Here is a 21415-nt window from a genome sequence, read left to right on the forward strand (position 1 = left end):
ATAGATCTCTGTAATATTCCACAAATGCCATTTAGATTTCTTCAGTTCGAGATGTAACTTCGTTTTGATAGCAGATTTTCTTCTCTTTCGTCAGTGCATGCCTTTTTTCGTCGCTAAGCGCCCGTTTTGTGGACGCCTCCCCTAACCACAGTCTTTTCGTTACGCGCCCTTATCACCGCTTTATGGTACTTTCTTCGTCCAAAATCTCGAGCTTAGCTTTTGTTTCTTTTATTTCTTTTGCGAACAATCCAGGCTTGTAACACTACACACTAAGCATAAAATCATGGGCTCTGTGAAGCTCTTTTTCATGTTGTTTTTCTTTCCACCGAAGCGCACAAGCTCTATCTATAGCAGCTCTTTTAATATCGCATTTGAACTGCTCCGATACATGTATAAAATTGTTTTACTCAGTTTCCAGCATGTTCACTATTTCAGTCTAGACTTTCGTGACGTATTCCTTATCGTCAAGTAACTTATCATTAAATTTCCCTAAGTCCCAATTAAACTTTGTAGCTGTTTTCTTTGTGCCGATTGTAACCATGACTAGACAGTGGTCGCTAAACCTCACATACATTTTAAGATATTCCGTGCATAAAAGTGCACATTCAATAAGAACGTATATCCGATCCAATCCTGCATGACTACCTCCCTCAAAGTGTGTGTACTTTGCCTGGCCTTCGTGCGTCAATATCAAGCGTGCATCTTCAAGGTCATGCTCATTTACAATTTTGGAAAGTAATTCAGCACTTTTGTCGCGGAAAGAACGCTTGTTTGATCTATCGTCTGGTCTACAGACGCAATTGAAGTGGCCAAGCATTATCACACGCCTTTCAGTCAGTAGGAAAGACTTCACCCGGTGCAAACAACCCTCTCTTTCGTGTAGTACTATCATGAGCAATATGAGCAAGAACACACGAGCGCGAGGCAGATAGCCTCGAAACCCACTTGGGGCGATACGGTGCGGCCGCTGTGGGAAACAAAAGGGAAAGGGCGCTGCGGTTCCGTTAACTGTTGTCACCCCCGCCTTACTAGTATTACTGCGAAACGGCAGCTGATTGCGAGGCACCGGCCGCTAGCGATGATAAGGCGGTTTTGAAGCGCAGATTGTGAACAGTGGTATCTGTAGTTCTGCGCCAGATACCGCTGTTTACCTTTTCGTTTCTTACTTTTTCTTTCTGGGTGTGTGGCAAGCATGATGCAATGAGCTTTTTCTGGTCGACGTTTTTTTAATGGCCTATGATATGGCCAGTCACACGCAACCTTCAAATCTGCGAAGAACGTAAAAATGCCTCATCCCTTCCGACAGGGTGTCTTGCGATCAGCTGCCGTTTCGTAGTAATGCTAGTAAGGCGGGAGTGACCACAGTTAACGGAACCACGGCTCCCTTTCCACTGTTTCCCACAGCGGCCGCACCGTATCGCCCCAAGTGGGTTTCGAGGCTATCTGCCACGCGCTCGTGTATTCTTGCTTATATTGCTCATGATAGTACATTCGGTGCGTAAACACATATAACTCTCCAGGCCACTGCAAGCACATTGAAATGGCATATTATGAGACGTCCAGTTTCACATGAGAACACAGAGTCAACAGCCCCAATACAAGTTTTTATAAACAATAAGACATCCTCTGGACCTACCAACTGCATAGCAAACGCAAACAGCTGTATCTGCTTCGATAAACATCAGCCAGTCTATCTGTTTGCTCTTCATCTTCAATCATGGTTTCCTGAACTGCGAGCAAATCATTTCCTTTTCTAGCAGAATGCGGCTTAGTTGCTGCTGTCGTCTACGCACACAGAGGCCTCTTACATTTAGCGTAGCCACGCGTAAACTAGTCCCAAGATTGGTAGCCATTTAAAGAGATTGAGAGTCGCTGATCTGTACTCACACGCACATCCAGGGATATACAACGTTCGGAGCTCGAAGTTGTCCCGATCAATGATCGGGCTTCTACGGTGGTGACAAAGGAAAGCTCCTCTAAGGCGGAGGTAGCATAGACGGTGCCCTACGGTCCGGTGGCACGTTAGGTTTCGGCTGGAAAGGCGCGCGGCGCATTGGAGGTGCCTTCGGCGGAGGCTCCTCGCCGCGTTCCCCATCCACCGTTCTTACCTGGTAGTCTGCGCCTTCATGTGCCCGTTTTAATGGCCAGCTTGGAGCCGCGGGCATGTCGGCGTCGGTGCCCTCCTGTTTACCGCTCTGCTGCCCTGTCGAAACCAGGCTTCCGGTGCTCGAGCTGTCATCTTTTGTTAGAGATAGCATGCCCCCTGATGAGTCAGCCTGCTGAGCTTGCATCTCGGTGGCTTGACTGATTTTCTCAAGAGGTGCGGTTACCTCGGAAAGTTATTATTTGGGTCACCTCGTCACCACCGCTTTCACGGGTCGCCTCCGCCGCGTCTGCTTCTTTCATGATGTGTTCGGTAACCTTGTCATTACGCACCGGCCCCGCAACGTTTGCATAGGTACCGTCTTTGCCAAAAGTAACCAGGCTGCTCCGAAGGCTGCCAGAGCAAGCGCGCGGCCGTGTAGCGACGTTGCGCTCGCTATGTCTTATCGGTGCTCGTCAGCTTCGAGGGTACAACAGCTGACGTAATTTCGCACCCTCACTCTCGTCGGTTGGATGATAAAAACTAGGCGCGTATGATGTGCGGGCTACGGTTTCACGTGTGCGAAGCCCGGTCTGTGCCCAGCGAGGGCGCTCAGTCTAGCGACGGGGTTATTCGCTCTCCTTCGCAACTGCCGCGAAGCAGATGTAAGTAGCGTTTCTCGCAATATAATTATACGTGCTTGTGTTCTGTAATCCGTTGCTGAAACGCACCAGCACAACTGCGCTTACCTGCGTGTTTGATGCGCGTGCTTGTGTTCTGTAATCCGCTGCTGAAACGCACCAGCACAACTGCGCTTACCTGCGTGTTTGATGCGCCTGTGCATCAAACACGCAGGTAAGCGCAGTTGTGCTGGTGCGTTTCAGCAGCGGATTACAGAACACAAGCACGTATAATTATATTGCGAGAAACGCGATGCGCCTGTGCATTAACGAATGCTAACCCACTCCAAATTAATACGCTTTTTCCGAGGTACCATGCGTACTGCCACTTTTCGGGCCTTAACTCCGGTACAAAGATATAGGAAAGCTTGTGAACCCTTTCCAGCCACCTTACCTCTTTTCTAGGTTGTGTATAAATAAGTTCAAAGATTGATTCTAACAATTTCTTGCATTTGCTTGTAGGTAAGGTTTTATTTAAGTAACCAGCTATAATGAAACGTTCCTCACGCTTAGCCATTAGATGGCCATGATTACTTTCTCGTTCGCGGAACCTTTATTTCAGGGCACCACAGTGTGGCAAACCTAGCACATATTCGTCCTAGAAACGAACAAGAGCTCACCGTGTCTACTATCACCTGCTTTTCTGTTTTTCGCAGTTGCTGAGAGGAGCGAATAGCACCGTCGTTATACTGAGCACCCTCGCTGGGCAAAACCAGGCTTCACACACGTGAAGCAACAGCCCGCTCAAGGCGTATGTAAAATGGTGCCGAAGGCTGGGCCCAAAAACGGTCTAGCGCGACAGCAGCACAGCCACTTGGGGGGGGGGGGGGGCGCGAAACACTTAGATAATGAAATTCAAAAGCACAAATAAAAACGCTATAAAACAACGTAAAGAAATAAATATTTTAATGCCATGTTTTATAAAATAGCTAAACTATTTCAGCAAAACATTACGCCGCATTTTTACTTTTTTGCAACGTTCTTGTTACGCCCCCTGTTGATGAGTGTGTGGTGCATTTGCAGCTTGACTTTGCAGGCCTTGTTTCGGCACCCGGCCACAGTGGCCGCGGGAGCTCACGAAGCGGTTTCTTATCGCCAGCTGTCTGCAATAGCGCGCCTGCTAAAGCTTATAAATTTAGCTCGCCGGTCTCGAAATGCCCCTTTTGCGAAGTTTTCGTCGTCCTTGCACGTCGCAATTCTCTATCACCGTTTTGTAAAATTTGCACCCCGCGCGGAAGTTTTCTCGGTTTTGTCGTTTTCTTCGACGTGCGGCCAGTGCGAAGTCTTTTCTGTCTTTGCACGCTTGGCGTTGTTCTTTTGAAGCGCTTAACGCTTTATTTCAAGATGAGCTTGCGGCGTGTGAAGAAACGATGCGCCGTGGCACATTGCAACAGCATGGACAGTACCGTCGGTGTCAAGCTACACCGCTTGAAAGGTAGTTTAACAAAACTTGAAGTTGGGCTAGATGGTGCATTGTAACTTGACTGAAGATAAAGCGCACGGGAAGACACACACAAGAGAAGAAGACACAGGACACAGACACAGGACGCGCGTGTCCTGTGTCTTCTTCTCTTGTGTGTGTCTTCCCGTGCGCTTTATCTTCAGTCAAGCTACACCGCTTCCCGCTGGATTTTCACAGGTGAGCTTTTGTCAGTGTCGTCTGCTACAAGGCGTCTGCTCTAGGTATGCTCCGAATGCTTTCGTTAGGCTGTTCGCTTCTGTTTCTGTAACCAGTTCGTGCGCACATGGCTTTATTTTTTTTTTCGGGGATATTTATGTACTACACTACAGGGCACACACTTTAAGTGCTGAGCTGTGCGAAAGAGGCCCACCATTTGTCTGATTTATGGTGAGTTTCATGCAGCCGGCGATCACCAGCGTTAACTTGATACCGGGCTCTCAGGAGCAACCACGCGCATGCCACTGACCAGAAGGCCAGTTTAAAACCAATTATGCTGCCTGAAAAGTCTGAGCACACCACTGTTTAGTTTTCCAACACCGCGAAGCCAATTTGACCCTCGCAACTGGTAGTATCGAAATTCAGCCACGTGTATATGCGCGGCCTTGAGGGTGCTTTAACTGAATTCACTCAGCAGGAGTTACTGCCTGTCTTGTTATTGCTATTCTGCATATGCATGACCGTTAGGGTAACTTTAAACGCACTTCATTCTCGTCAATCTTAACCATAGAAATATATAGCTACCCGCATGGCATGAGGACGAGGGTACTTAACCGCACTCTTGGGCGCTGAGAGCTTGGGGCGAGCATTTACTACCATAGTTCAGATATAATGGAAGTATATTGTACTGTAGTTAGCATTGACAGGAATAATGACGCATTGGCGTTTGGAGTATGCAGTATTCCTTACGGCGCAATTGTGAGTAATGTGCACGTTGCATCACGTCCAGGTGCCGAGCGTGGGTGCAGTTCTGCCACAACGTCAGCCTCTGCGTATCTCTCGTCAAAAAGGCTGCGACCCGTACTGATGCGCCTACTTATGTCATGTCATGTTTGCCTCAATTGAAGCTGTCTTAGCACTGTCTTCTATGCTTTTCAATTTCCTACCTGACAACGTTCGTGGAACTGCAGGGCTTTTTTCTATCCGCACTGTGACCATTGGGATGAATAGCCAGCTTAAAGAAACTACTGCTTGAGGTGCCTGTGACGCGTATTTTTTGTTGCTGTGCTTTATCACTGTATTTTTTTGGTTGCTGTAATAAACCATGGATATGAAAACTATACTTGCCGTACACTTTATTGCAAACTGTACACTTGAGCCTGTGCTTTGTGCATCATACCTTGTACTCAAAAGTACTAGCACCAGTATTTCCACCAAGGTTTCCACTACGAATGATGCATGAGTACATGCTTAGCTAGCCAAGGTAAGCCAGCGTCTGAAAGTGTTGCTGCCTTTCTATGCTGCCTTCTTTGCCAGTCATTTTCATTGGGTTCCGAATTGCACATTAACAAGGCCATAATTAGCAGGAACTCGAGCACATTTGACTGGCAAAGGTTGGTGCGCACTGAAAGGCAACCTTCATGAGATACTGGCTTGAAAATGCGGGTTCTATAAAAAGACCACTTTAAAAGTCGCGCTAAAAACATACGTATGCGTGACGTCATTCAACGTCACTCATACGTAGTTGCCCCCCAATATGGCGGTGCCTATGAGCCGCCATATTTTGGACCAATGGGCGTCTATGGAGCCTTCGCTACCATGGTATATCTACCTTGGCCCGCTCATCAAACGCGCCGAGTTTTTATCCTCTAACGGGCGATAGTGAGGGTGCGAAGTTGCGTCAGCTGTTGTACCCTCGGAGCTGACGAGCACCGATAAGCCACAGCAAGCACAACGCCACCACACGGCCCTGCGCTTGCTCCGGCAGCCTTCGGAGCAGCCTGGTTACTTTTGGCAAAGACGGTACGCACACACTGGGACTCGTCGTGTCCGAAACGACGACAATGCCCGCAAGCGGCACACGGCACTCTCGGCGTATGTGTCTGGTGCCACGGCACCGGAGGCAGAGAGGAGCCCTGCCAGGAACATGGACGAGAGCAACGTCCTCCGCAACACGTAGCTGATGGGGCAAGTCCTCAATGGTCACACCCACCTCCAGTCTCAAAGTAACCGACCGCTTCGTTGAAGCTTTGTCGACGCAGCCTTTAACCCTCCACTTATCACGGGAGATTTTCGTCACATTCCCGAATGCTGCCAAGGCCGCTCGCACGTCGTCGTCTTGCACGCCGGGAAGAAGCCAAAACAGCTTAAGTCTTACACCTTGGTTGCTTGGGTCAATCACCACGCAGCGCCCACAGGTGGTTCATCTGATATGACCCGAGGGCAACCACTTCCGGCAGCAATGACAGACGCGCCAGCGCCTCACGAAAATGCTCGACGCGATATAGCCTGGCTTTGACGTTGCCATGCAAAAAGACCGTGTTCAAAACACTCGAACCTGAGGGCAGATGCGGCACAACCATTTCGTAGTCTTCGGCAGGCTTGTCAGTACTCCTGATACCGCGGCTCTGCTGGGTCGCTGAAACCGCTCCTTGGGAGCCCATGAAGCACAAGTCCGTCACGCTCGGTGACCGGAAATGGAATCCCTATACCACCGATACCGGACGGAGACGCCGCATTTGACGTTGGCTTTGCCGCTATGCCCATTCAGATCAGCTGCGTGATGTGGGCTGCAAATCCTGCTGTGACGTGACAAAAAAATTAAAAATGCTGCGTCGGCCGGGAATCGAACCCGGGTCAACTCCTTGGAAGGCAGCTATGCTAACCACTATACCACCGACGCTTTCTTTTTTCTTTATTGCCTGGCTTTGACACAAATACACCGCACTGGAACTCAAAACAACAGGAAAAAAGGAATAATATATGTACACAAAGGTAGCTAGCGTTGCCTAACACCCACTGAGGGGCAGGCATTGTCATGTTAAAATTCCTTGAGCACCGTCAAAGGTTCCAGCTTTGACAGCCACTCAGGAGCACATGGTTGCAATTTAAGCACGTCGAGCCATCGCTGCACACTTTCACGGAAATACATGCGGGCTGGCCGTGCATCTGGATCGCAGTGATAACAAGCCATTCGTGCGCGCCATATACTGTGGAGGCACATTAACATAACCTGGTCTAACGGCATATCAACGTGGTTATCCAATGGCAAATACCTAATGCCATGGGAATCAAGTGGCAACTGTTTTTTTATTGTCCTTATGGAGACGATCCCTTTGATGTTGACTTGTCCGCTATGCCCATTCAGATCAGCTGCGTAATGTGGGCTCCTGCTGTGACGTGACAAAACAAAAATACTGCGTCGGCCGGGAATCGAACCCGGGTCAACTGCTTGGAAGGCAGCTATGCTAACCCCTCTACCACCGACGCTTTTTTTTCCCTTGTTGCTGGTCATCACCAACACAAAACAAAACCACCAAAAACGCGCTACAAACAGAATGCTCACAGCAGAGCGGTTACCACAAGCATGACACTGTTAATACAGAAGCCGGCAGGCTCATACGAGTTGCCTTTGTCAAGTTAAAATTCCTTCAGCTCGCATAATGGTTCGACTCTTGAAATCCAGTCTGGTACAGTGGTCTTCAATTTGTGCATTTCAACCAATGCGTGTATGCTCTCGCGAAAGCAGAGCCTTGCAGGGTGGTCGTCAGGGTCACAGTGAAAACCCGCCATTCTGGACCGCCTTAGACTGTGCAGGCCTATTAGCATAACCGTATCAAGTGGAATCCCATCATTATTTTCAGTTGGCAGAAATCTAATCCCGTATGAGTCTAATGGTAATTCTTTTTTAAAAGTTCATTGCAGCACATCTTAAAAATACATGCCCTCCCAACAGTGCAGAACAGTGCGACGCCGGACGGAGACGCCGCATTTGACGTTAGGTTTTCCGCTATGCCCAATCAGACCAGCTGTGTGATGTGGACTGCAAGTCCAGCTGTGATGTGACAAAAAAAAGTAAAAATGCTGCGTCGGCCGGGAATCGAACCCGGGTCAACTGCTTGGAAGGCAGCTATGCTAACCACTATACCACCGACGCCGGACAGAAGCACCGCATTTGACGTTGGCTTTTCCGCTATTCCCATTCAGACCAGCTGTGATGTGACGAAAAAATTAAAAATGCTGCGTCGGCCGAGAATCGAACCCGGGTCAACTGCTTGGAAGGCAGCTATGCTAAGCACTATACCACCGACGCCGGACAGAAGCACCGCATTTGACGTTGGCTTTTCCGCTATTCCCATTCAGACCAGCTGTGATGTGACAAAAAAATTAAAAATGCTGCGTCGGCCGGGAATCGAACCCGGGTCAACTGCTTGGAAGGCAGCTACGCTAACCACTATACCACCGACGCCGGACAGAAGCACCGCATTTGACGTTGGCTTTTCCGCTATTCCCATTCAGACCAGCTGTGATGTGACAAAAAAAGTAAAAATGCTGCGTCGGCGGGAATCGAACCCGGGTCAACTGCTTGGAAGGCAGCTATGCTAACCACTATACCCCCGACGCCGGACAGAAGCACCGCATTTGACGTTGGCTTTTCCGCTATTCCCATTCAGACCAGCTGTGATGTGACAAAAAAAGTAAAAATGCTGCGTCGGCCGGGAATTGAACCCGGGTCAACTGCTTGGAAGGCAGCTATGCTAACCACTATACCACCGACTTTTTTTTTTTTCTTTATTGCCGTGAAACACAAAACAAAAGTACACATAATAAAACACGTCAACTACACTTGAGCTAACGCGTACGCGGCTAAAATCTTTTCAGGTTCCCCACCTCATCAAATAGACATTGCCATTGTGGTGGATCCTGCTGCATCCTGAAAGATTCGCGTATATACACCGCACTTTCAATGAAGGTTTCACGCGCAGATCGTGTATTTATATCTTCGTGACGCACCTGCATTCGTATTTTCCACAAACTATGGAGGCCAAGAAGCATAATTAAATCATAAGGTGCATCATCGTTCTGCACTGGTAGGAATCTGATACCGTACGGAGTTAGGGGAAGTTCCTTTTTAATTGTCCTTTGGAGGACATCCCATATAAAGACAGCATCCAAACACTGCAAGAAAACGTGCTCAATTGTTTCCGGGTTTTAGCACAACAGGCATTTTGTTGTCCATGGGACGAAGATACCTTTATCATTCAGCCAGGTTTTAACAGGGAGCGTATTAGAGTGAAGTTTTAAAAGGAACGTTTTAGCAGATGGCCTCATGGGCACCTCTTTTCAAAACGTCCTGCCCTGGGCCTCCACAGTGCAATGATCGGTAAAATGGCACCGGCAGCATCACGTCAATGAGATCTTTATATAGTTTTTTCCTTGGAACATTGTAAAGAGAATCAGAGGAAAACCGCAATTCCAGCAACATGCACGAAAAAACAACCTCGCGCAGGTAGCCAGTCACAGTACCAGGCATGCTTTCACATGACACAATCCATTCAGGGAGCAGCCTCTGCAATCGCACTTGCATCACAGTTCTTAGAAAGGTATCTTTTTAATCACGCAGGAATATAAATCGCGAGACCACCTGACGCAAGAACAGATGTGCAAGGCCAAGCCCGCCCCTTTTAACAGAAATAAACAAATTCGTCCGGGCGGTTTTTTCCCATGTGGATGCCCAAATAAAAACAGCAAAAACGCGGTGCATTTTCTGAATTGAGGTTCGTGAGACACACAACACATTCATGGGGTACCACAGCCTCGAAATAAGAAAAACATTGCAAATAGAAGCGCGCGAAAACATTGAGAGTTGCCTTCCTTGCCACGCATCCGCTTTTTCTTTCGCTCTGGATGTTTCTTCCATCCAGTGCACGTTGGGATCTCGATAACAATCTAAAGGCAAGCCTAGATATCGCGTTGGGAGAGCAGACCATCGCAGCTTACAGAAGAAATCAGGTGTCACGTCCCAATCACCGTGCCAAAACCCAGAGCTTTTCTCCCAATTGATCATACATCCGGTTTGATCACAAAATGTTTGGACGACACCCGTAACTTCACAGATGCTCTTTCTAGTTGCACAAAACACTGCTATGTCATCAGCATATGCTAGCATTTTCACGTGTGCTGATTGCAGCTTGAACCCTAAAATGCGATCGCTATCAATGATAGCCAAGCAAAGTGGCTCTAAATACAGTGCAAAAAGCAGGGGTGAGAGCGGGCAGCCCTGTCTTACCGATGAACGTACTGCGATGCTGTCAGTCAGTTCACCATTCACTATAATACGGGTCGTGCAGTTCGCGTAAGCCATTTTAACACCCTCCACTATGACTTTTCCAAGGTTAGAATGCTCCAAAATGGAAAAAAGAATTTCGGGGGAAACACGGTCAAAGGCTTTCGCCAAATCTAACTGCATCATGGCTATCTGACCACCGAGTGCATCAACACAATCTAGTACGGTTCTTGCGACATGTATATTCGTGACAATGGATCGACCCTTGATGCCGCACGTTTGATGAGACCCAACCAGTTTTTTTATTACGCTTTGCAGTCTTTTTGCTAAAACCTTCATATACACCTTGTAGTCAACATTGGTGAGGTTAATCGGTCGATATGACCCCACCAACAGTCGTTTCTCCGGATCATCTGTCTTGGATATTAGCACAATGTGCGATGTAGCGAAAGACAATGGAACAGTATTACGTTCATAAGCTTCAGTGATTACATCGAGCATAAACTGAGCCGCATACTGCTGAAAAGTTTTAAAGAAGGCAGCGCTTAGACCATCCGGCCCAGGTGCTTTCCCAGGTGTCAGGTTATCTATTGCAGATTCTATCTCCTGCAACGTTATCGGTGTTTCTAGGCGCGCTTTACTTTCGTCATCCAGTGCAGGCATCAGTCTTAGAAAATCTGTTTGAAAGCCGCCTACAGTCTCAAGCTTAGCGCTAAGCAGTTCTTCGAAGTGCTCTGCTACCGCACGCTGAATATTTTTAGCATCTTCAGTGATATGGCCGGCATACCTTATACTCCTTATTTATTTCTGGCAGCCGTATCTTTTTTCGTCTGCTAGGGCTCGTTTTGTCGGCACTTCTCCAGCCCAAAGTTTTTCAGCCCTTGAACGCATAACAGCCGCTGTGTATCTTTCGCTGTCGATTGTTCCCAGCTCCCTTTTAATCTCTCGTATTTTACTGGCGAAATGCCCTGGCACTGAACTTTCCATGCTCAAAAGAAACTCGAGTTGTTCATTCAGTTCTTTTTCTTTTTCTTTCTCTTTATGCCGCACCTTACTGCTCTTTTCTATGGATTTCAATTTGACCCACTCTTTGAAGCTGTCCCATTCCGCTGCAAAACTTACTGGTCGCATAGCCAGACGATCTTTAAACTCGGTCTTAACTTCCGTAAGGAACTCTTCATCGGCGAGAAGTTTGGCATTCAGTTTCCATAGGTACCAGTTAAAGCGCGATTTCTTTCCTGCCCTACCGAACACTGCACTCACGAGACAGTGATCGCTGAAAGACACAGGTTTGACCTCATATGCAGTACATAGGGAAACAAGATCAACCGACGCATACACCCTGTCCAATCTAGCATGGCTATCTCGCTGAAAGTGCGTGAACACTGGTTGGTTTCCTGTGGAGAACACACTACCAACATCCTCAAGGCCGTATTCATGCACAAGTGCATTCAACAGCTCGGAGCTTCTGTCTCTTCGAGGTTTACACTTCGCCGCTCGGTCCACAGCAGCGCACACACAGTTGTAATCGCCAAGTACAAGCAAGATTTTGTCGACCTTCAACCACAATTCAATAGACTCAAAAAACAATTCACGTTCGCATTCTGAATTGGGAGCATACACACACACAACACGCCAGCATAAATTACAGTAGGTAAAATCAGTAACCAAAAGCCGACCACTTGGACAGGCAAAAACGAACTCTACACTTACTCCCAGCGTGTTACGTATAAATAAAAGGCATCCACCCGATACACCAACAGAATGGCATACACACACATAAAAGTTTGTCTGAAAAGAAGCCACCATACGGTCAGTGCTTTCTTGGCTCTCAATCTTTGACTCTTGCACAGCTGCTATATCTATATCATAATCCACAAGGAGGCGACTGAGCTGGCATTGTCGCCTTCTCGCTCCCAGCCCTCTGACATTCAAAGTAGCTACGTGTAACGCCGAATTAAGCTTGAGAGTCATGTGTTAGAAAGGGCCGCTCATACCCGCATGGTGCCTACCTTCATGGTTGCGTGGCCTCCGCTTCTGAAGAAGAGCGGCATATGTGTGCACGTATTGTCCTCCCAGCAGAACCTCGGGCTGCATCCAAACGAAGTCCAAGCACCGTTTTTCATTTTTTTTTTTTCACACACGCCCCGCTTGGTTGCAGAATGTTCCTGACGCTGGTCGGTAGGCAGCCGACCCACAAATCGTTCAGGACACCACAAAACCTACGGAGGCGGTTTCCCCGCCTGCCGCGTGTCGGCAGAGAAGTTCGGCTTCGGTCTCAAAGTCGATCTTCGGATGCCCGCAGTTTTCGGCGGCGGCTCACCACAAACGCCGCCTGGCAGCTGAGTCTCTTCGAAGCTTTCCTCGTGTGGACGTTTTGAGGCAATTAAGGCCGCTGTCTCCGGCCCAACTTCCATGGCATCAGTGCAAGGAGGCTCAGTACTCAGATGCTCCTCAGCGTCAGAAAACTTGATTACGTCTTCTGACGCTTCCTTTGAAGCGCTTTCGTGGTCCTGTTGGTCCTGCAATGGAACGTGCGAGACGTGCCGAGTTTCATTCTTTTCACTTGAGACCGTCACCTTTTGCTTAGTTAAAACCGTCATGGAAGGCGCGTCCTGTTTCGTTGACTGTCCTCTAATGTCGGCCGCCTCCTCCGCTTCCACCTCATCCATTATCAACTCGGACGTGTCCTCGCTGGTCCCAGGTCCGGCAATGCTTGCGTAGGTACGCGCACACTGGCTGTCTTCATGACCGAACCGTCGACAGGTTCCGCAGCGAGGAACCCGGCACTCCTTGCGTATGTGACCCGTGTTCCGACAGCGTAGGCACAAGGGAGGTCTGCCTGGCACAACAACGAGCGCCAGCTCACCGCTAACGTTCAACTGATGTGGCAGGTCATCCAGCTTCACGCCAGCTTTCAACTTCAGCGTGACAAGTCTAGTAGTCGAGCCTTTTTCTACCATACCTTTCACACGCCAGCGCTCCCTTGTAACTTCCAAAACCTTTCCATACGGCGTAAAGGCAGCACGCACATCCACGTCTGGCACGTTGTGTAACAGCCAGTGAAGTTTCAGTCGCACGTCCTGGTTGGCCGGGTCAATTACCAAGCAGCGACCGTTTTTCACACACAACACACCGACACTAACAAGCTTGGTCACTGCTTCAGGATCCTTGAGAGTGACAGCCCAGACGTGGCTCATCCGATACGCCCCCATCGCAACAACATCGGGGATCAGCGAATGCTGTGCCAACGCGTCGCGGAAATCTTCCACCCGGTACGGGCGGGCCCTGATATCGGCGTGCAAAAAAACAGTATTCAAAACAAACCGACCTGTTGGCAGTGCAGGCAAAACGACCTGGTAAGAGGTTTCCTGTTCAGCAGTCCTGTTACCGCGGCCTGACATGGCCGCTGAAGCCGCTCCTGAGGAGCCCTGCATCCTGCGTCCGTTCACTGGCGTGGCCGGAAGCAGAATCACTATACCACCGACGCCGGACAGAAGCACCGCATTTGACGTTGGCTTTTCCGCTATTCCCATTCAGACCAGCTGTGATGTGACAAAAAAAGTAAAAATGCTGCGTCGGCCGGGAATCGAACCCGGGTCAACTGCTTGGAAGGCAGCTATGCTAACCACTATACCACCGACGCCGGACAGAAGCACCGCATTTGACGTTGGCTTTTCCGCTATTCCCATTCAGACCAGCTGTGATGTGACAAAAAAATTAAAAATGCTGCGTCGGCCGGGAATCGAACCCGGGTCAACTGCTTGGAAGGCAGCTATGCTAATCACTATACCACCGACTTTTTTTTTCTTTATTGCCGGTCCTCGGCTTTCACAAAACAAAGACAAAAAAAATATGTACACAGTTATACAAGAAGCGAAATCCCCAAGAGAGGACCAGGCATTGCCACATTAAAATTCTCTGAGTGTTGTCAAAGGCTCTAGCCTTGAGAGCCACTCAGGGACAGGATTCCGTATCTTCTGTATTTCTACAAACTTGCAGATGCTCTCTCGAAAATATATACGCGCTGGACGCGCTTCGGGGTCACAGTAGTACCCGGCCATACGAGAGCGCCATATACTGTGGAGGCCCACCAGCATGACTAAATCGAACGGGATCCCACCCTCATTTTTTGTTGGCAAGTACCTAATTCCGTGTGAATGCAACGGGAGCTGTTTCTTCATGGTCCTTTGTAGCACGTCCCAAAAATAAACCCCTTCCCAACAGTGCAAAAAAACATGGTCTATGGTCTCCGGTTGCTTGCAGATTAAGCAGTTTGGTCCCCACGGTAGAAACTTCTTTTTTTCCTCCAAAAAAGATTTGACGGGTAAAGTTCCAGTGTGCACTTTAAAGAAAAAACTCGACTTCCGGCGATACATTCATTTTTTTAACCCTTTGCAACACATTACCGCCGGGGCCTCCACAGTACAAGGCCCTGTACAACTGCACCGGAAAGATAACATCGCACACATCTCTGTACAACGTTTTCCTTGTTACGCTGCTCAAATATTCCTTTGAAAACCGAGTAGTTAAGAATCTGACGCTGGTTACTATCTCTCGGAAATAACCAAAAATGCCTCCTGTCATGCATTTTGTTGCAACTACATACTCTGGCAAGGCTCGCCCTAACCTTACTTGGCACACTGTGCGCAGGAAAGGATCTTCAACATCACGGAAAAACAAAAATCTGTTTACCAGTTGCCTCACAAATAAGTGTCCCAGCCCTAGGCCTCCGTCTTTGACCCGTCTGAACAAGTTTGTCCGCATGCACCTTTCCCAGCTAGAGGCCCATACAAAAACCGCAAAAATTCGATGTACCTTTTGCATGTTAATTCGCGAGCAGTGGAGCACTTGCATCACATACCACAGTTTACTAATAAAAAACAGGTTACCCACAGTGGCTCTTGCAAACACGGATAAATGAGTACATTTCCCCTTTTCTCCTTTTTCTTGTGTCTCTTGTGCCTGCCCCTTCCAATATAATACTGTTCAGTATCTCTGTAAAAATCCAACGGGACTCCAAGGTACTTTACAGGGGTCGTACACCAGGTCACATTAGCGAAAGTGTGAAGAGTATCCGGCCATTCTTCGTGCCAGAACCCCACGCACTTTCCCCAGTTCACCTTGCTTCCCGTGACCAAACTAAATCTTTTAACACCTTCTACCGCACTGCTAATGCTATCCTTTGTGACACAGAAAATTGCTACATCATCTGCATATGCTAGGACTTTCACTTCCGCTTCATGCAGCCGAAAACCATGAACAGCATTATTCTGTATTATGTGCAAGCACAAAGTTTCAACATACATACAAAACAAGAGTGGACTGAGGGGGCAACCCTGACGCACCGAACGTTCCACGTTAATGGGGGCCCCCAACGATTTATTAACAATTAACTTTGTAGTGCCGTGTCGGTACGCCATGGCCACACCCTCAGTGATAATAGAACCTACATTGATATGATCTAAGATAGAAAACAAAATCTCATGAGCAACACAGTCAAACGCTTTTTCAAGATCTAGCTGGAGAATTGCCACAGGTACCCCAGTGACGTCGCTACACTCCAGCACACACCTTGCCTTATGAATATTGTAAGCAACAGACCTGTTCTTTATGCCACATGTTTGATGAGGGCCAACAATTTCTTTAATAACGCTCTGAAGCCTCGCCGCCAACACTTTCATGAATATTTTATAATCGACGTTCGTTAGTGAGATCGGCCTATATGCAGTAACCTATCTGAGTTTTATAGGATCATCTGTTTTAGGGATGAGGACGGTATGGGCCGCACCGTAAGACGGGGCCAACTCCTTACGATCATAGGCATCATTAAACAGCAAAGTCAAAAGTGGGGTTAATTCCGTTTTAAACGCTTTGTAAAAAGCTGCACTTAACCCATCTGGGCCAGGAGACTTTCCGGAGTTCAAGTTCTTTTTCACTAATTCGCCTCTCCAAGCTTTCCTTTCGGGATTCATCGAGCCTAGGCATAGCGCCGAGAAACTCGCCTTTAAATCTGTGCACGTCAACTTCATGTTGTGCGAACAACGCCTGATAGTAATCAAAGAAAGCATGATGGATGCGATCGCTATCGGTCACTACCCCACCCGCTCCTTCGATCTCCTGAATTTCGTTGCGTCGAGCGTGCGCTTTTTCCATTCCTAAAGCCCGCTTAGTAGGCGTCTCCCCTGCAAACAATTCTTCCGCTCTCGCCCTCACTATCGCCCCTCGATATCGGTCTTCCTCGATAAGTTCAAGCTTTTGCTTTGTTTTCTTAATATCTTCCTTACCTATGCCGGGCGTTTTACATTCCTGCGCCAACAATTTTTCAAGTATATCTCTCAGCTGTTTTTCCTGTAATCTTTCCTGATGCTTTAGCAAAGTAGACCGCTCAATGGCCTTCATCTTAAATTCTTCTTTGGCTAGTACCCACTGGAGCCCGATTTCGTTTTGACACTCATTTACTATTTTGGTCATTTTTTCCGTCACATACTCAGTGAAAATTTGGTCTTTTAGCAGTTTACAATTTAATTTCCACAGCTCCCATGAAAATCCACTGGCTCGCTTCATTTTGCCTAGAGTGCATATCACTGCACAGTGATCTGAAAAGGCCACTGGTAAAACTCGGTATTTTTGACACTTTGGTATTAAGTCCAGTGACATGTAAATCCTGTCGAGGCGAGCATGACTAATACCTTGAAAGTGGGTGTATTGCACACTACGTTCACCGTCTAAACATTCCGCCACATCATCTAATGCATACTCATCTATTTGTCGTGACAGTAAGTCTGTACTTCTGTCCCTGAAGGCTCTGGTGCTGCTTTTATCGCGAGCCGCCAGAACACAATTGAAATCGCCCATGAGCACTATCTGTTTCTCACTAGTGCAGTAATATTTCAGGCTCTCAAAAAAGGAACACCTATCCTCCAATTCATTAGGTGCATAAACACAGATAACCCGCCATTCTATATTCTCAAAACCGAAATCACAAATCACGTATCGCCCTGTCTCTCCGGAAGTATAAGTCTGCACGTTAAGTCCAGGCAACGTTTTTACAAGAAGGACGCACCCGGCAGAAGTTCCGACTGCATGGCTCACAATGGCATAATACTTCGACGTGAAGCGCTGCACCATGCTCCCGGTCTCTTCCTCTCCCTCGACTTTGGTCTCTTGAACGGCCAGCACATCGATGTCTCTGTCCGTTATAAGGCGCAACACCTGGCTCTGCTTTTTCTTCGTTGCTAACCCTCTAACATTAAGCGTCCCGAATGTCAGAGCAGGGGTTGGATCCATTTTAATATAGAGTGAAGAGACCGAGAGCATTTGCGCTCACCTTTCGCGTCTAGCACCCGGCTAGACGCCTTTGTTTCCGCCGCAGCCCTCCGGTGCGGCTGCATGGTCTTGCAGCGGCGGTGGCTTATCGCTGGCCCGCTTGTCCCCCAGAAAGTTCGGCTTCGGTCTGAGAGAGGACCGCCGGGACTGGACCGTTTTCGTAGGCGGCTCCTCAACGCTTGACGCTGTTGTTTTGTCCTCTCCATCACCAGTCTGGGCGTGAGGTCGTTTGGCCGAGACATTGCCCGCACGAACATTGCACTGTTGCTCCTCGCTGCTCGTCGAGGCCATCATCGTGGGTTCCGTAGCTGCCAAAAAGCTATCTTCCTTCTCCTCAGTATCAGCCCAGGCCGCTGCCGAGTCTTTTTTTTCAGGTTGCCTCTCTGCCTCACTTGACACGTTTGTGTTTCTGCTAGAAGTCCCAGAAGAGACAGTCGCCGCTTCCGGCTTGCCTACTTCCTCGACTCCTTTCGCCGCCTCCTCCGCCTCTGATACGTCCATCTGGTGTTCAGCTATCTCCTCCCTCGATGCGAGCCCCGTGGCCACCGCATATGTACGGACACACTCACTGTCGACGTGGCCGTACCGCCTGCATTTCGAACACCGGGGCACCTTGCATTCACGTCTAACGTGACCGCTACCACGGCAGCGCAGGCACTGCATAGGCCGCCCAGGCACCACAACAAGGGCCAACTCACCGGCGACTCGCAGCTGGTGAGGTAGGTCATCGGCCTTAATACCGGGTTTCAGTTTCAGGAGAACTGTTCTCGTTGTTGACCCCTTCTCTTTGACGCCTTGGACGCGCCACCGCTCCCGGGTCACCTCGGTTACGTTACCGAAAGCAGCAAAGGCCGTCCGGATGTCGTCGTCGGCCACACCGTGCAACATCCAGTGCGGCCGCAGCTTCACCTGTTGGTCCTCTGGGTCGATGATGATGCAGCGACGTCCCTTTACTTCTACTTGTTTCAACGCAGCCAGCTTCTTCGTTGCTTCAGCGCTGCTGAGCGTGACAGCCCGAACGTGGTTAATCTGGTACGCCCCCAACGCCACAACATCGGGGAGCGCACCAACGTTGGCGAGGGCATCGCGAAAATCTTCCACTTTGTACGGCCTATTGCGCACGTCGCCGTGCAAAAACACGGTGTTTAAAACAACACGTCCTGTAGCCAGCGTCGGCAAAATCAACTCAGTCTTATCATCCGTATTAAGATTCCTGTTTCCGCGGCCGGCAAGGGCCGCTGTCGCCGCTCCGCTGGAGCTCATGATTCTGCGACCGTCACGCTCGGTGGCCGGAAGTAGAATGCTATACCACCGACTTTTTTTTATTTTTTTTTCTTTATTACCGACTTGGCAACTACAAAGATCGATGAAAAGTCGCATGGAATTAAAAACACAAGTCACTTTCTGACAGGTTTCTTGTGATAGAATGGATTAGGTGACATGAGCTTGTCCAAGACTGGCAGCCATTCCGGGGGTTCAGATTGCCCTCCGAAAAACATCACGCGTGTACATTACACTTTCAACAAAATACTGATGGACAACTTGCTCATGGCGAACATCCATCCGCGTTCTCCATACGCTGTGCATACACAAGACCATTAATAAATCACTGGGTACTTCTTCTGGCTGGGCGCATGGAAGGTAGCGTATGCCAAACGGCGTTATTGGTAAGTCCTTTTTAATAGTACGCTGTAGCACGTCCCACAACAAAACCGCATCGTGACAATCAAGGAAAATATGCTCTATGGACTCCAGCTTTTTGAAAATTAAACAGTCAGCAGACCAAGGCACAAAAACGCCTTTGTTTTCCAGCCATGGCTTCACCGGAAGAGTGCCGGTATGCATTTGAAAAAAAAGAAAGATTTAGCGGACGATCTGATGGGCATTCTTTTCACTCTTTTCAACACGTCCCGCTCCGGACCCAAAGCATATACAGAGCGATAAAGAGGCACAGGTAAAAAGGTTTCCAATAAATCTTTGTACAGCCGTTTTCGCGTAACAGTACACATATACTCATTTGAAAATCTCGCCTTCACTATTTGGAAGGACGCGACAACTTCGCGAAGAAAAGCACTTAGAGCCATTGGCCCTGTAGACATAGTCGAAACTACATATTCCGGCAGTGAATCACGCAATCGCACTTGGATTACCGTTCTAAGAAAAACAACGCTTTGTTCGCGCAAAAAAAGTAACCTGGTTACAATCTGTTTTAAGTATAAATGTGACAATCCCAGTCCACCATTATGCACCGTATGAAACAGATTGCATCGACTGGTACGCTCCCATGTTGAAGCCCACACAAACGTGGCAAATACCCTATGCAGTTTTTGAACAGAGATTCTTGACATAGATAACACTTGCAACATGTAAAAAATTTTTGCAACTAGGAACATATTGCAAACGGTAGCTCTTGCGAACATAGAAAAGTTATGTCCTCCCCATTTTTTTGGGTTTTCACTTGCTCAACTTCACCGGCCCAACATTCCTTGCTTTCACGGTAATGCTTTAGTAGCACACCAAGGTAATTGCCTGCCGTTATTGTCCGTTGCATACTGGAGAACAGTTCAGGCGCGTATTGCCAGTTTCCGTGCCAAAATCCTAAACACTTTGCCCAACTAATTTCACTTCCACTTGCAGTGCAAAAAGCAGTGGCTTCTTTTACAACTTCTTGCACGCTCTCATGGTCAGTACAAAAAACCGCAATATCGTCCGCGTATGCCAAAACCCGAACTTCACTTCGAAAAAATCTACAACCGCGTATGTTTGGCCTTGTAAGCAAGGCTCCAGATAAAGCGCAAACAAAAGGGGAGACAGAGGACAGCCCTGCCTTACTGACGACTGAACAGGTATACGATCGATTAAATGCTTATTCACGACCAGTCTCGCTAAACAGCACTCGTAAACCATTTTCACACCCTTTGTAATCACGGAACCAGCATTGACATACTCTAAAACAAAGAACAAAACTTCATGTACCACTTTATCAAATGCTTTGCTGAAGTCTAATTGCATCATGGCTACGTGGTCATGCATCGCGTCACAACATTCGAAAACACTCCTTGCTGCGTGTATGTTAGTAAAAATGGTCCTTCCTTTTATACCGCATGTCTGATGTGGGCCTACAAGAGAAGTAATTACACGTTGGAGTCGTCGCCCTAATACTTTCATATAAATTTTATAGTCAACATTCGTTAGACTTATAGGACGGTAAGACGCTACCGACTGAAGCTTAACTGGGTCATATGTTTTCGGGATTAGTAGAACGCGTGACATTCGAAAATACGGAGGAGGTACATTCTTTTCGTAGCATTCACTAATAACTCTTTCCAGTAAAACAGCCATTTCAGTTGGAAAGGCCTTGTATATGGCAGCACCAAGACCATCTGGTCCGGGTGACTTATTGGAATTTAATTCCCCGATAACGGCCTCAATTTCCTCGGAAGTAATACTTGCTTCAAGTGTCTGCGCCACTTCGTCTTCTACTCTTGGCATCAGCGACAGAAAGTCTTTTCTGAAGCGTTTAATGTCCGGTGTTTTCAGGCTAAACAATTCGCTGTAAAATTCTACAAATGCCCGTTCAATCGTTTTTTTTTTCGATGTAACTACGTTCTGATAGCAGATTTCTTTTACATCTTTTG

The 21415-nt window shown here is 48.1% G+C and overlaps 1 protein-coding gene, 7 non-coding genes and 2 pseudogenes across 8 annotated transcripts; all 10 read right to left on the reverse strand.

Moving 5' to 3' along the window:
- Nucleotides 1-1444: 1444 nt before the first annotated feature.
- On the reverse strand, nt 1445-6863 carry LOC146199981 (uncharacterized; annotated as a pseudogene).
- Nucleotides 6864-6992: 129 nt separating this feature from the next.
- TRNAG-UCC (transfer RNA glycine (anticodon UCC)) lies at nt 6993-7064 on the reverse strand. Its single transcript has one exon. It is a non-coding gene; the product is annotated as a tRNA-Gly (tRNA).
- Nucleotides 7065-7579: 515 nt separating this feature from the next.
- TRNAG-UCC (transfer RNA glycine (anticodon UCC)) lies at nt 7580-7651 on the reverse strand. The gene has a single exon. It is a non-coding gene; the product is annotated as a tRNA-Gly (tRNA).
- A 595-nt stretch (nt 7652-8246) lies between these two features.
- TRNAG-UCC (transfer RNA glycine (anticodon UCC)) lies at nt 8247-8318 on the reverse strand. The gene has a single exon. It is a non-coding gene; the product is annotated as a tRNA-Gly (tRNA).
- Nucleotides 8319-8402: 84 nt separating this feature from the next.
- TRNAG-UCC (transfer RNA glycine (anticodon UCC)) lies at nt 8403-8474 on the reverse strand. Its single transcript has one exon. It is a non-coding gene; the product is annotated as a tRNA-Gly (tRNA).
- Nucleotides 8475-8558: 84 nt separating this feature from the next.
- On the reverse strand, nt 8559-8630 carry TRNAG-UCC (transfer RNA glycine (anticodon UCC)). The gene has a single exon. It is a non-coding gene; the product is annotated as a tRNA-Gly (tRNA).
- Nucleotides 8631-8869: 239 nt separating this feature from the next.
- On the reverse strand, nt 8870-8941 carry TRNAG-UCC (transfer RNA glycine (anticodon UCC)). The gene has a single exon. It is a non-coding gene; the product is annotated as a tRNA-Gly (tRNA).
- A 5081-nt stretch (nt 8942-14022) lies between these two features.
- TRNAG-UCC (transfer RNA glycine (anticodon UCC)) lies at nt 14023-14094 on the reverse strand. The gene has a single exon. It is a non-coding gene; the product is annotated as a tRNA-Gly (tRNA).
- A 156-nt stretch (nt 14095-14250) lies between these two features.
- LOC146199989 (uncharacterized) lies at nt 14251-15305 on the reverse strand (annotated as a pseudogene).
- A 91-nt stretch (nt 15306-15396) lies between these two features.
- Nucleotides 15397-19056, reverse strand: LOC146199990 (uncharacterized). Its single transcript, XM_084595311.1, has one exon. It carries the CDS (start codon nt 19038-19040, stop codon nt 17799-17801), a length of 1242 nt encoding a protein of 413 aa, XP_084451437.1. The 5' UTR covers nt 19041-19056; the 3' UTR covers nt 15397-17798.
- Nucleotides 19057-21415: the final 2359 nt, after the last annotated feature.

The sequence above is a fragment of the Amblyomma maculatum genome, chromosome 2, assembly GCF_055883805.1.
Source record: "Amblyomma maculatum isolate TAMU_Amacu chromosome 2, ASM5588380v1, whole genome shotgun sequence".
NCBI classification, from domain to species: Eukaryota; Metazoa; Arthropoda; class Arachnida; order Ixodida; family Ixodidae; genus Amblyomma; species Amblyomma maculatum.